This window comes from Schistocerca cancellata, chromosome 6 (assembly GCF_023864275.1).
Source record: "Schistocerca cancellata isolate TAMUIC-IGC-003103 chromosome 6, iqSchCanc2.1, whole genome shotgun sequence".
Classification (NCBI taxonomy): Eukaryota; Metazoa; Arthropoda; class Insecta; order Orthoptera; family Acrididae; genus Schistocerca; species Schistocerca cancellata.
In genome coordinates, this window is record NC_064631.1 from 146,637,756 (window position 1) to 146,653,088 (window position 15,333).

Consider the following 15,333-nt stretch of genomic DNA (forward strand, 5'->3'; position numbering starts at 1 on the left):
ACAAGAACTCCGTGAACGAAGCTGTCCGATTTGTTAATGAGTCATGTAGGACTGTCCAATGCGCCTACAAGAAGCTGTGTATCTCTCGCAATTTAGTAACGCGACGTAAGAACAATGGTCGTAAAAAAGATCCCAACCGAATGGGACCGCAGCCGGGCAATCACGCCTTGTCATTTACAGTCGGTTTCAATAAATTGCTGCTGTCGGCGGATACAAGTTCTTCTCGACCAGCGTGCAGAGGGAACTGCATGAAAGGGCCATGTGGAGTCGAGTACCCCACGGAAGTCCATTCCTCACAGCGACAGTTAGCGCTGCACGTCTTCAGTGTGACGAACAACACAGAAGCTGGACACTACCTGATTGAAAGCGCTTACTGAGGTCAGACGAGTCGTGAATCGGCCTCTTTTCATATGATGCGAGGCCTCGAGTGCACCAACGGTCCAATGAAGCTCTTAACCGTAGTTCTCGCCGGAATCGTTTCTGTCATGTATGCGTGTGTTTTTCGTACCATAACTTGGGCCCACTAATTCACTTTACCGTGAACATAAACCAGGATGTATATTTCAACATTCTCCATGATCAAGTATGCTGTGGACACTCCCGTTTTCCGAGATGACAGCAGCTGTCAGGACTGCATCATACGATCCTGTTTCGACGTTCACCCTTTTGCAGTTCGACTGACCCAGAAAATAACTCGACATTAAGCGCGCAGAAAACGTCGGGAGAAACGTTGGAGAAGCGTGTGAAACGTAGCAATCACCATTCCCGCAGATTGGGAGACCTAAGGGAGTTCTACCTGAATCAACTTGTGGGCTCTCTTCTTAGCCGCAGTGGCACGATTATCAAGAGGTGAATCGGTGTTACACAATACTTACACGATGCCCTGGTGGGCGACCGTTTTCTTGCCTGGTGTTCTTGCATTAATAGTTGCCTGGCAGACAACATTGATGGAAGTGAGGAGGCAGCATTTTACTCCAGAGTTAAGAGTACACCATAAAGAAAAAGTGAATCAGATTAAAAGGTGTTACCACACTAGGTTTAGGACACATATCATTTCGTGCGAGAGCCAATTATCAACTGAGCTATCTAGACATTCAAACCTGTCCTGTATCAGTACCTATTGATACGTGACAGTCTATTGCTGGACTGATAGTCTCAAGTATCATTTTCATATTTCATCGATATCAGTACTTTTATAGCAGAGAACATCACTTATTGTGGAGATTAGGACATCAATTACACTACTGGCCATTAAAATTGCTACCCCACGAAGATGACGTGCTACAGACGCGAAATTTAACCGACACGAAGAAGATGCTGGGATATGCAAATGATTAGCTTTTCAGAGCATTCTCACTAGGTTGACGCCGGTGGCGAAACATAGAAAGTGCTGTCATGAGCAAAGTTTCCAACCGATTTCTCATACACAAACAGCAGTTGACCGGCGTTGCCTGGTGAAACGTTGTTGTGATGCCTCGTGAAAGGAGGAGAAATGCGTACCATCACGTTTCCAACTTTGATAAACATCGGATTGTAGCCTATCGCAATTGAGGTTTATCGTATCGTGACATTGGTACTCGCGTTGGTCGAGATCCAATGACTGTTAGCAGCAATTGGAATCGGTGGGTTCAGGAGGGTAATACGGAACGCCGTGCTGGATCCCAACGTCCTCGTATCACTAGCAGTCGAGATGACAGGCATCTTATCCGCATGGCTGTAACGGATCGTGCAGCCACATCTCGATCCCTGAGTCAACAGATGGGGACGTTTGCAAGACAACAACCATCTGCACGAACAATTCGACGTAGTTTGCAGCAGCATGGACTATCAGCTCAGAGACCATGGCTGCGGTTACCCTTGACGCTGCATCACATACAGGAGCGCCTGCGATGGTGTACTCAACGACGAACCTGGGTGCACGAATGGCAAAACGTCATTTTTTCGGATGAATCCGGGTTATGTTTACTGCATCATGATGGTCGCATGCGTGTTTGGCGACATCGCGGTGAACGCACATTGGAAGCGTGTATTCGTCATCGCCACACTCGCGTATCACCCGGCGTGATGGTATGGGGTGCCATTGGTTACACGTCTCGGTCACCTATTGTTCACATTGACGGCACATTGAACAGTGGACGTTACATTTCAGACGTGTTACGACCCGTGGCTCTACCCTTCATTCGATCCCTGCGAAACCCTACATTTCAGCAAGATAATGCACGACCGCATGTTGCAGGTCCTGTACGGGCCTTTCTGGATACAGAAAATGTGCGACTGCTGCCCTGGCCAGCACATTCTCCAGATCTCTCAGGAACTGAAAACGTCTGGTCAATGGTGGCCGAGCAACTGGCTTGTCACAATACGCCAGTCACTACTCTTGATGAACTTTGGTATCGTGTTGAAGCTGCATGGCCAGCTGTACCTGTATACGCCAAATAAGCTCTGTTTGACTCAATGTCCAGGCGTATCAAGGCCGTTATTACGGCTAGAGGTGGTTGTTCTGGGTACTGATTTCTCAGGATCTATGCATCCAAATTGCTTGAAAATGAAATCACATGTCAGTTCTAGTGTAATATATTTGTCCAATGAATACCCGTTTATTATCTGCATTTCTTCTTGGTGTAGGAATTTTTATGGCCAGTAGTGTAATATATTACGTCTCTCTATATACAGAGTGTAATAAGTATAAGTGTGCCATTTCTCTGGCGCGTTGCGTATCCGGCACTATCGATAGCGACTTGTATTTCTGTTTCCTTCTGGTTCGGCCTGCTCAGGCGGTGAGGCGGCTGCTGCCCTCTGCGGCGTTTTCGCGGGGGGAGGGGGGGCGCTCGGCTCGGCAGTTGGTTTCGCACCGAGCTGGTGGTATTTTGCCTTCCGCCCCGGCACGGAGGTGTGGTCTCGTTGTTGGCGAGCATCGCTGATTTGGCCTTTGGGCTGTGTGGCGTGTTGGTGACGCGTTGTAGTGGACAACTAATGGATTCCCGCACGCGATCGCTCGAGGTTCTCCGCCTCTGAAAAGGGTTTCCGCACCCAGGAGTTGTAAGGACTGCAGGGCAGGCTTTCTGTGTATTTGCTCTGTCCGGTCTGCGTGGCGGGGTTCGTTTCACCTTACTTCAGCTGTTGTTTGTATTTTCTGCGTGATTCCGTTTTGGCCGGAGTCTAGGTGTCGAGTTTTCTGCTGGTGTGTACCCGGTCGTCGCCCCCGTTTTCCCGCCCGGGGGGCAGCCGTATCTGTTGGTGGGAATTATTTGGCAGTGTGTGTTTTGCGTGGACCCGGTGAGCTCTCGCGCCCTGATTCTGAGTTAAAATTACTGTGGTCAGGCTGGCTCGGTTGCTGGAGTGTGTGTTATTGGTTTTATGGCTTGCTGGAGACTGCGCGCGCGCCTGTTCCTTTTTGTGATGTGGCAGCAGTCTGATATTTTTGTGTGTGCTTGTTAAGTTGCTAGCAATTGCTTTTAGCCTTGTGCTTACTTATTTTTATTTAAATTGCTGGGCATTGTCATTTGACTGTTCTTTTACCTTTATTTATTTGTAGTGTCAATTAAGCCTAAGACAATGTCCAAGGTGCTAGCAATTGATTTTAGCCTCGTGTGTACTTAATCCTATTTAAATTCTTTGGCATTGTCATTTGCTTGTTCTTTTATTTATTTGTTGTGCCAGTTAGCCCTAAGATGATGTCAGACCTTGGTATCTGTCAACCTTATTTTGGCTACTAGCGCTCAGGTGCAATATTGCTGGGCCTATTCCGGATTTTGTCATTAATTGAGATACTTTTATACTGTATTTTTAGTAGTAGGTTTGGCAAGTGCACTTGCGTATGGTATTTATTATGTCCCCCAATTCCTCCTTCGTGTAAACTGATTTTGGTAAGATTGCTAGGTGGCCTGTGATCTTTTATTACCTATGTAAGTTTGCCCGCTACCGCAGTCGTAACACGTTTTGACCGGCAAGCGACCCATATTGGCTAGAGTTTGAATGTGGTCTGTGCTGTTGAAATCAGCAAACTTTCTGTAAGGAAGCAAATGTTGGGCTTTGCCGTACATATATTTATTATTTGAGCTAGTCATGTACGTGTTGTTGTGTTAAGGGTTTTAGGGCACGTTTAATTGAGATACCTTTTGAAAATTTTATCACTCTTTTAAAGGAGGTATAGGAAGGAGTAACTTCGACTGAAAATTTAATTGTAAATTATACATTTGTGCTTCATATTATAAAATTTGACTGTATTAGGTAAAGTATGTAGTTTAATGCACAATGATTATTTGTTAATGTATCAAATTGTAAACAGTTTTGTTTGGCAGTGATTCAAACGACACAAATAAGTTTCTCTGTTCACCTGTGGCATTTAACATTTTTATTACCTCGTATTGTAATCAGCTTGATTTGTTTGTGTCACTGTAATTTGTAAGCCACAGTGTAATTTATTACAATTAATTAATTGTTTTGGGGAAGTAAACCTTGAAGTGTATGTCCCCTTTTCATTAACCGAATCCCATCCAAATCATCCGCTCAATACGTGCAGATACACTGAAGAGCCAAAGAAATTGTTACACCTGCCTAGCATTGGTAGGGTCCCCGCGATCAAGCAGAAGTACCGCAACACGACGTGACATGGTCTCGACTATGTCTGAAGTAGTGCTGGAGGAAAGTGACACAATGAATCGTGCAGGGCTGTCCATAAATCCGTGAGAGTAAGAGGCGTGGAGATTTGTTCTGAATAGCACGTCGCAAGACATCCCACATATGACCAACAATGTTCACGTCTGGGGAGTTTGGTGGCCAGCGGAAGTATTTAAACTCAGAAGAGTGTTCCTCGGACCACTCTGTAGCAATTCTGGGCGTGTGGGGTGCCCCACTGTCCTGCTGGAACTGCCCAAGTCCCTCGGAATGCACGATGGACATGAATGGATCAAGATGATCAGACAGGATACTTACGTACGTGCCACCTGTCAGAATCGTACCTAGACGTATCAGGGGTCCCATATCACTCCAACTGCACACGCCCCACACCATTACATAGCCTCCACCAGCTAGAACAGTCCCCTGTTGACATGGATTCATGAAGTTGACTTCATACCCGTACACGTCCATCCGCTCGATATAATTGAAACGAGACTCGTTCGACCAGGCCGCATGTTTCCAGTCATCAACGGTCCAATGTCGGTATTGACGGGCCCATACGAGGTCTAAAGGTTTGTGTCTGCACTCATCAAGGGTACACGAGTGGGCCTTCGAGTCCGAAAGCCCATATCGATGATGTTTCGTTGAATGGTTCGCACGCAGACACTTGTTGATGGCCCCGCATTGAAATCTGCAGCAATTTGAGGAAGGGTTGCACTTCTGTCACCTTGAACGATTGTCTTCAAGTCGTCGATGGTCCCGTTCATGCTGGATCTTTTTCCGGCCGCATCGATGTCGGGGATCTGATGTTTCACCGGTTTCCGGATATTCAGAGTACACACTTGAAATGGTCGTACGGGAAAGTCCCTATTTCATCGCTACCTCGGAGATGCTGTGTCCCATCAACCGTGCGCCGACTATAACACCACGTTCAAAATCTCTTAAATCTTGATAACCTGGCATTGTAGCAGCAGTAACCGATCTAACTATGGAGGCGGGCATCTGTTGTCTTATATAGGCGTTTCCGACTGCTGCGCCGTATTCTGCCTGTTTATATGTCTCTGTACTTAAATACGCATGCCTATATTAGTTTCTTTGGCGATCCAATGGACTACCCAACCTAAACGCATGAGACTGGTAATAGTTATAATTACTCGTCTGAAAACGACGTAAATACTGTTGTAACGTTGTTCAGTACAGATTCCTCAGTCACCAGTATAGTGTAAATACAGGGTGTTTCAAAAATGACCGGTATATTTGAAACGGCAATAAAAACTAAACGAGCAGCGATAGAAATACACCGTTGGTTGCAATATGCTTGGGACAACACTACATTTTCAGGCGGACAAACTTTCGAAATGACAGTAGTTACAATTTTCAACAACAGATGGCGCTGCAAGTGATGTGAAAGATATAGAAGACAACGCAGTCTGTGGGTGCGCCATTCTGTACGTCGTCTTTCTGCTGTAAGCGTGTTCTGTTCACAACGTGCAAGTGTGCTGTAGACAACATGGTTTATTCCTTAGAACAGAGGATTTTTCTGGTGTTGGAATTCCACCGCCTAGAACACAGTGTTGTTGCAACAAGGCGAAATTTTCAACGTAGGTTTAATGTAACCAAAGGACCGAAAAGCGATACAATAAAGGATCTGTTTGAAAAATTTCAACGGACTGGGAACGTGACGGATGAATGTGCTGGAAAGGTAGGGCGACCGTGTACAGCAACCACAGAGGGCAACGCGCAGCTAGTGCAGCAGGTGATCCAACAGCGGCCTCGGGTTTCCGTTCGCCGTGTTGCAGCTGCGGTCCAAATGACGCCAACGTCCACGTATCGTCTCATGCGCCAGAGTTTACACCTCTATCCATACAAAATTCAAACGCGGCAACCCCTCAGCGCCGCTACCATTGCTGCACGAGAGACATTCGCTAACGATATAGTGCACAGGATTGATGACGGCGATACGCATGTGGGCAGCATTTGGTTTACTGACGAAGCTTATTTTTACCTGGACGGCTTCGTCAATAAACAGAACTGACGCATATGGGGAACCGAAAAGCCCCATGTTGCAGTCCCATCGTCCCTGCATCCTCAAAAAGTACTGGTCTGGGTCGCCATTTCTTCCAAAGGAATCATTGGCCCATTTTTCAGATCCGAAACGATTACTGCATCACGCTATCTGGACATTCTTCGTGAATTTGTGGCGGTACAAACTGCCTTAGACGACACTGCGAACACCTCGTGGTTTATGCAAGATGGTGCCCGGCCACATCGCACGGCCGACGTCTTTAATTTCCTGAATGAATATTTCGATGATCGTGTGATTGCTTTGGGCTATCCGAAACATACAGGAGGCGGCGTGGATTGGCCTCCCTATTCGCCAGACATGAACCCCTGTGACTTCTTTCTGTGGGGACACTTGAAAGACTAGGTGTACCGCCAGAATCCAGAAACAATTGAACAGCTGAAGCAGTACATCTCATCTGCATGTGAAGCCATTCCGCCAGACACACGTTGTCAAAGGTTTCGGGTAATTTCATTCAGAGACTACGCCATATTATTGCTACGCATGGTGGATATGTGGAAAATATCGTACTATAGAGTTTCCCAGACCGCAGCGCCATCTGTTGTTGAAAATTGTAACTACTGTAATTTCGAAAGTTTGTCTGCCTGAAAATGTACTGTTGTCCCAAGCATATTGCAACAAACGGTGTATTTCTATCGCTGCTCGTTTAGTTTTTATTGCCGTTTCAAATATACCGGTCATTTTTGAAACACCCTGTATCTGCACTTAATACCCGTTACACTCTATATATGCCAGTGGAAGTTGCATGTAATTCTTTCTGTAATTTTCTTGGAGTTGATCAGTCCGAATTGGAAACTTTGCTTATGAACAGCGAAACCAAAATCTCGTAAGGTCCGCGAGCACGTCCGCCCTTTCACCTTAGGAATCAGGAGTTGCGGCAACTGTGTGCGGCTGTCCGACTAAGCCGGTCTGGGCTTCAAAATCTTGCTGCTGCTGGGATCACAGAGGTTCTTCACTAAGTGCACTTCACGTTATGTGTGATGTGACCGCCTTCTTAAGAAAATGACATAATTAGCAGACGAGCACTTGAGTTGTGGGCAGATTTAACAAGCCGTGGCGGCTGACGGTAGCTGTTGATAAAATAACTTTGTTCTTGCCATGGAAATCCTTCTCAGAATAGATTGGAATGGGACGTCAGTCACCCTGCAGTAGCGTGAGAAACGGGGAAGCCGCCGCCTTGGTCACGGTTTCGGCGTACTCCGCCAACGGAGGCAGACAGGTCGCTTGTTGAAAATTTACAACGGAAATTCTTAGCAGTAATTATTTAACAAGGGCAGGGGGGTGGGGTAGGAACCCAACTGTTGTTGTTGTTGTTGTCTTCAGTCCTGAGACTGGTTTGATGCAGCTCTCCATGCTACTCTATCCTGTGCAAGCTTCTTCATCTCCCAGTACCTACTGCAACCTACATCCTTCTGAATCTGCTTAGTGTATTCATCTCTTGGTCTCCCCCTATGATTTTTACCCTCCACGCTGCCCTCCAATACTAAATTGGTGATCCCTTGATGCCTCAGAACATGTCCTACCAACCGATCCCTTCTTCTGTGCAAGTTGTGCCACAAACTTCTCTTCTCCCCAATCCTATTCAATACTTCCTCATTAGTTATGTGATCTACCCATCTAATCTTCAACCCAACTGTACTTGCCATATAATCCAAACCTGGAACCGAGCGCATTATCTGTAGAGAGGAGATGTCATCAGCATTGTCAAGAACTGCGTCCTTCCGTAATTTAATACTGCAAAACTACTGATGATTCAGGAAATTGTTGATTATTTCCTACCGTAACGTTAATCAGAATATAGTAAAGCCATCTACTTGGTAAACAGAAAGTGGAGCACGCTCAGAAGCAAGACAGTTACAGAGCAGAGCAGAGCAGAGCAGATAAGAACCTCGCTAAATGGCGAATAAAGACTCCTTCTCCGGCGGGCAACGCCTACAGCAATCAGCAACTGATCAGGATTCACGCAGTCTTCTGCCCAACGACTTGCCGAGTTTGATCAGATTATGCAAGCTTAGGCAAACGGGTGAATTACAGAGTATTTGCAGCCGCGATGGCAGGAGCGAGCAGCTGTTGCAAACATCGCAGTTTCGTGGAAAGTTTGAGGGCTCATTCTCTATTCATTCTTCGATGTAGTATGCATGCCTCAGGTAACGCCTCCCTCGGCGTAATCACTCGACCACTGAGCAGGCACGGCGAGTTTCTACTTTCACAGCTGATCTATCAGATGAGAACCTCATATGTTCCCATTACCTTCCGGTCTTGGCGAAGAAACTCTCATGATAACAGAGAATTCATTCTGTGTACTCGGCGTTACTGAACTTCAGTTAGATCTCGTCAAATTTATGCTCATGTTCTTAAACGGCGGAACTACCGTAATAAACTGGATTGATTTGGAACCTCATTTCATTCCGCAGTCACATGACCTCCTTTTCATCTATTACATATTGCTTTGTGGTTCATCCATGACATGTTTCATAAGGGGTACCCCTTTCTAATTAATTTAATCTGTTGTGCAAAGTTTAATTAAAGTACGTGAGCCTGTGGAAGTTTACGATACAAAGAGCCACTAGCACTACCAACAGAATAACCTGCGTACAGAAAGTAGGAGATGGTTACTCGTACATTAAAACTATAGGTCTGAGTAGCTTAAACAGTATAGAAACAGGGACCACCAAAGGCAAGGATCCGGAGGTTTAGCACCAGATGCAACCGGATTCATGATAAACCCTGAGAAGCTACATAAAAAAAGCAGTGACGTCTTCCACTTAGAACAGCTAACGATAACACACAGGAGAGCGACGTGCGAGCTACACGCTGAGGTGACAAAAGTCATGGGATAGCGGTAAGCACATTTACAGATGGCGGTAGTATTGCGTACACAAGACATATAAGGGCGGAACTGTCATTTGTACTTAGGTGTCTCATGTAAAAAGGTTTCCCATGTGATTATGGCCCCACGACAGGAATTAACATACTTTGAACACGGAGTGGTAGTTGGAGCTGGACGCGTGGGACATTCCACTTCGGATATCGTTAAGGAATTCAGTATTCTGAGATCCACAGTGAGAGGAGTGTGCCGAGAATACCAAATTTTAGGCATTAGCTCCGTCCACGGACAACATAGTGGTCGACAGCCTTCACATAACAAGCGTGCGGAGCGGCTTTTGTGTAGAGTTGTCGATGCTAACAGACAAACAAAAATGCTTGCAGTAACCGCAGAAATCAATGTGTGACGTTCGAGGCACATATACATTAGGGCAGTGCGGCGAAATTTGGCGTTAATGAGCTATGGTAGCAGACGACCGACGCGAGTGCCTTAGTTAAGAGCGCGACGTCGTCTGTAGCTCATATTATAAGCTCTTGACCACATCGGTTGGACCTTAGACGACTGAAAAACCGTGTCTGGTCAGATGAGTCCAGATTTCAGTTGGTAAGGGCTGATGGTAGGGTCCAGTGAGGTGCAGAGCCAACGAAGGCATGGACCTAACTTGCCAACAAAGCACTGTGGAAGTTGGTAGTGGCTTGTCAATGGAGTGGGCTGTGTTTACATGGAATGGACTGGGTTCTCTGGTCCAACTGAACCGATCATTGACAGGAAATGGTTGTGTTCGGCTACTCGGACACCATTTACAGCCACTCATGGACTTCATGTTGCCAAAAAACGAGGGGATTTGGAGTTTTTGTGGATGAAAATGCGTCATGACACCGGACCACAATTAGTCGCAATTGGTTTGAAGAAACATTCTGGACAATTCGCACGAATAATTTTGCCACCCAGACTCCACGGCATAAATCCAATCGAACATCTATGGAACATAATCTAGAGGTCAATTCGTGCTTAAAATTCCGCACCGGCAACACTTTCGCTACTATGGATGCTGTAGAGGAAGCATAGCTCAATATTTCTGCAGGGGACTTTGAACTACTTGTATAATCCATGCCACGTCGATTTGTTGCACAACTCGGGGAAAAAGGAGGTCAGACACGATATTAGGAGGTATAAGATGACTTTTGTTACATCAGTTGTAAGTAGGCTGTTTATGTTTTCTTATCGGCAACGTTACGTAGCGCTCGGTATGAAAATCACTGGCTGTGCTGTGTGCAGTCTGTAGCTAGTTTGCATTGTTGTCTGCCATTGTAGTGTTGGGCAGCGGCAGCTGGATGTGAACAGCGCGTAGCGTTGCGCAGTTGGAGGTGAGCCGCCAGCAGTGGTGGATGTGGGGAGAGAGATGGCGGAGTTTTGAAATTTGTTATACTGGATATTATGAACTGCTATATATATTATGACTATTAAGATAAATACATTGTTTGTTCTCTATTAAAATCTTTCATTTGCTAACTATGTCTATCAGTAGTTAGTGCCTTCCGTAGTTTGAATCTTTTATTTAGCTGGCAGTAGTGGCGCTTGCTGTATTGCAGTAGTTCGAGTAACGAAGATTTTTGGTGAGGTAAGTGATTTGTGAAAGGTACAGGTTAATGTTAGTCAGGGCCATTCTTTTGTAGGGATTTCTGAAAGTCAGATTGCGTTGCGCTAAAAATATTGTGTCAGTTTAAGCACAGTCTTGTATAAATTGTTCTAAGGGGACGTTTCACAGTGTACATTGTCCCAAACAGAATTCCCAATTCCCATTGACAAATGAGTGACGCAGCGACCGGTCAGCATCGCACAGTCTACATGTGTTGGCTTGGCTCGTAGCGACTGTAGTTACACAGGTGGCGCAAGATAAGGCCATGCTAAGACACTGGCCTCGCATTCTGGAGGAGCTCAGTTTAAGCCCGCAACCAGGTGATTTCCTTGATTCGATCAAGGTGGTTGTCAAGAAGATTTCGCGGAAAAAGAACGCAGGCAGTTTCCTTCACAAACCCATCTCCTAACTGAGCTTATGAATCGTCTCTAATGATCTCGTCGGCAGTGGGACATTAATTCGTAATCCTCCTACATGTACACAAATTAGCGCCTGACGACTTCTTAGCTAATGACGAAACTATTAAACCGTTACGGACAGATTAGCCATCATTCGATCGGAAATTACTGAAACGGGTGTGGGGCTTCAAAGCTTTCTGGACCTCAGAAGCTTGCGTCGGAGTTAGATTACTGGGATGTTCTTTAAGCTAACTACAATTCTGAAATGGTATCCGAAGGTAGAAAGAAAATCGTGAAAAATCAGAAATAATATGACTAAAATAGAAATAAAGAGGACTTCATATGGTCATAAAATTTGTATCGAGATCTGACGTAAAGGAACAGTGGGCTATTGGTGCTAACAGACAGCTTCCTCACCTGGAACATCATCTTCATTTTTCCCGAGGTGAATGTGGGCGACAGCTTCACACGCAACCTCCGCCACTTATTTCCACCCAGCAGGAAAAGGTGTTTGTTCAGAGGATCGCTTTCATCCACTTTGAACCCTCTGTCCTGGAAGGACCAGAAATCCTTTACGAGGATAGTGCGGATCAGATCTGGATCCAGTATCACCAGACTAGGCCGGTTGAAGAAGTACACGCCGCCGAAACGCTTGCCTATAACAAATAAGAGCTTTAGTTACTTTCAGGTAACAAACAAAAATAATTAGGTATATTTCTTTTAGAATATACGTACTTTATAATATTTTTAAAACATAACACGTGAATAAATTAGATTGAACAGAAAAATACAGGTGTTCCACAGTGATCTTTACAACATTTTTATAGATAGAAAGATAGGTTCAAACACACCAAATGTTTTGATTTTATATGTTTTTGCAGGACCAAATCTGACATTCAGCTCTTTCGGACAAGTGACCGGTTCAAACACCATCACGTCCGACCATCGGACAGTGGCACACGAGGTTCAGGGAATCCAGAAGTGTCATGAAGAGGACGAGTTATGGGTATCGGTGCGCGAAATGATGCAGATGTGGAACGGGTGCAATCGGCATTCAGCGCGCACACTGATCTCTGTTTAGCGGTTACTAAAATTTAAGGCGTGTGGTGAATACTACGCCGCAAACCACACCTTTCTACCCATCCCCATTCCTGAAACATACGTCATCAAAGTAGTAAATATCATTTTCAATCACCCTGTACAATCGCTCTCTTCAGCCGTAAACAACAGTTAGAATTTTTTGAAGTCTGCATCCAGTGTTAACTCCAAAAACTTGATGAATTTTAACATTCCTCGTGTCGTCATTTAGAGCCTTCAGGAGTGTGTATCTTAGCCGTAGCGGGGCTTGAGTGCTAAGACGAAAATTCTTATTAGTCACGTGTAACATAGGTTCCACATTTTAAAAGGACGTCTTTGAAATTGTGCTACGGGAATATCACCAGATAGAAACTGTAAGTGCAAAACGTACATATTTTAGGAACTCATTAGATGAAAAGCATCTCAACTCTAGATACCTTCACAAAATACTTATTTTCTGTCTCCGAAAGCCCATATCGACGATGTTTCGTTGAATGGTTCGGACGCCGACACTTGTTGATGCCCCAGCATTGAATTCTGCGGCAATTTGCCAAAGGGATGCACTTATGTGACTTTGAGCGATTGTCTTCAGTAGTCGTTGGTCTCGTTCTTGGAGGATCTTTTTCCTGCCGCAGCGATGTCGGAGATTTTTACCGGATTTGTGATATTCATGCTACACTCGTGAAATGGTCGTACGGGAAAATCACCACTTCATTGGTACCTCGGAGAAGCTTTGTCCCATCATTCGTGCGCCGACTATAACACCACGTTCAAACTCACTTAAATTTTGATAAGCTGGCGATGTAGCAGCAGTAGCCGATGTAACAACTGCGTCAGACACTTGTTGTCTTATACAGACGTTGCCGACCGCAGCGAAGTATTCTGTCTGTTTACGTATGTCTCTATTTGAATATGCATGCCTATACCAGTTTCTTTGGCGCTTCAGTGTATATTTAGTGTTTACTGGAGAAACACCATCTTGTATTTCATATATTTTCTTAAATTATATTATATTATATTATATTCATAAAAGTTTACAAAATCAACGTTTTCAAAATATTTACAGCCATCAGTCTTCCGCTTTAGACAACACATGTGCACACCAAGACAAAAAAAAAGAAAAAAGGGCGATGCACCACGGATTATCCGCATGAGATGGAAATCGGAAGACGTGATGTAGATGTACAGACAAACAAATGATTATAATTTCAGAAACATTGGGTGATTTATTCAAGAGAAAGAGATTAACAAGTTGAGAAAATCAACAACGTGTTGGTCTACCTCTGACCCTTATGCAGGCAGTTGTTTGCCTTGACATTGTTCGAGAGAGTTGCTGCATGTCCTGCTGAGGGATATCGTGGAATATTCTGTCCAACTGGTCCGTTAGACCGTCAAAATCTCGAGCTGGCTGGAGAGCTCTGCCCATAATGCTACATACGTTGTCAATAGGGAAGAGATCCTGCTACTTTGATTGGAATGGTAGGGTTTGGCAAGCAAGCCCTCCTGTAAGAGGGCCGCGGATGACAACGAAAGGGGTCCTGCTATGAAAGGAAAAATTATGGCACACCAGACCATCACTCCTGGTTGTCGAGCCGCATGGCGAGCGACGGTCATCAGACTGGTGTTTCACTGCTGTCTGGGGCTTTTCCATAAACGTCTTGAGCCTATAACCTCGCTGACTGGAGTTGAATTGTCTTCAGTGATCAGTCCCGCTTCGTACTGAGCCCCGACGATCAGCGAAGAAATGTCTCAAGATGCCCTTGACAGCGGTGGGATACCGACCTGACTGTCACCTGCAATACGGCCCGACAGCCAGGGTTGACGGTCTGGGGTGCCACTTCTTTTCTTAGCAGGACCCCTTTCGTTGTCATCCACTGCACCCTTACAGCACAGCGGTAGGTTGACGATATTCTAAGCCTCGTTTTGTTGCCCTTCACGGTAAGCTACCCTGGGCTTGCGTTTTAGCATGATAATGCCTGCCCAAACACGGCGAGACTTTTATTTCCTGACTTCGTACTTGTCAAACCATACCTGGGCCAGCATGGTTGCTGGATCTCTTCCCAATTGAGAGCCTTAGGAGAATTAGGGGCAGTGCCCTCCAACCAGCTGGGGATTTTGACGATCTAACACGTCAGTTGGTCAGTATTTGGCACTACATCTCTCACCAGAACATCCAACAACTCTGTTAATCAATGACAAATCGAATAATAACCTGCATGAGGGCCAGCTACTTCTCTTAAATTTTTTTTTTTTTTTTTTTTTTTTTTTAAGTTGTAACCATCTTCATGATCAGATCTACCGCTTTGGTCCCATTGGGATAATTACTTCGTGGTGTGTCTTTTTTTTTCTTTTTTTTTGCCTTACATTGTATATACACCATGTAAACGACAACTGTTTACAACGTACCACAGTGTTGTAGGTGATATCAAGACGAACGAATTGATAGAGGACATATGTGATCTATGAAGCCTGGAAACAGCCTGAAATTGGTCTACATAAGCCACATAAGAGCGATATTTTGGCTAAAATCGACCTTCAGTATTAAATACCCTCTATTCTTGCATTTACAAAATGTAGAATTGACGTTTGTGTAATTATTGTGGATATTAACAGCATGAAATAAACAGTTAAATCGTTTTGTTTTGAATTAATAATGTTAACGAAACATCAACTAAGTCGGTGACCTAAG

General features: G+C 45.0%; 1 protein-coding gene across 2 annotated transcripts in view; it reads right to left on the bottom strand.

The window, feature by feature from the left end:
* The window catches only part of LOC126191334 (cytochrome P450 6k1-like), a 251,442-nt gene that overhangs the window by 68,621 nt on the left and 167,488 nt on the right, over positions 1-15,333 (bottom strand). For both annotated transcript variants that reach the window (XM_049932169.1, XM_049932168.1), the window contains one exon: positions 11,985-12,223. In XM_049932169.1, coding sequence (XP_049788126.1) covers positions 11,985-12,223 — 239 coding nt within the window. The remainder of the gene's footprint in view (positions 1-11,984; positions 12,224-15,333) is intronic.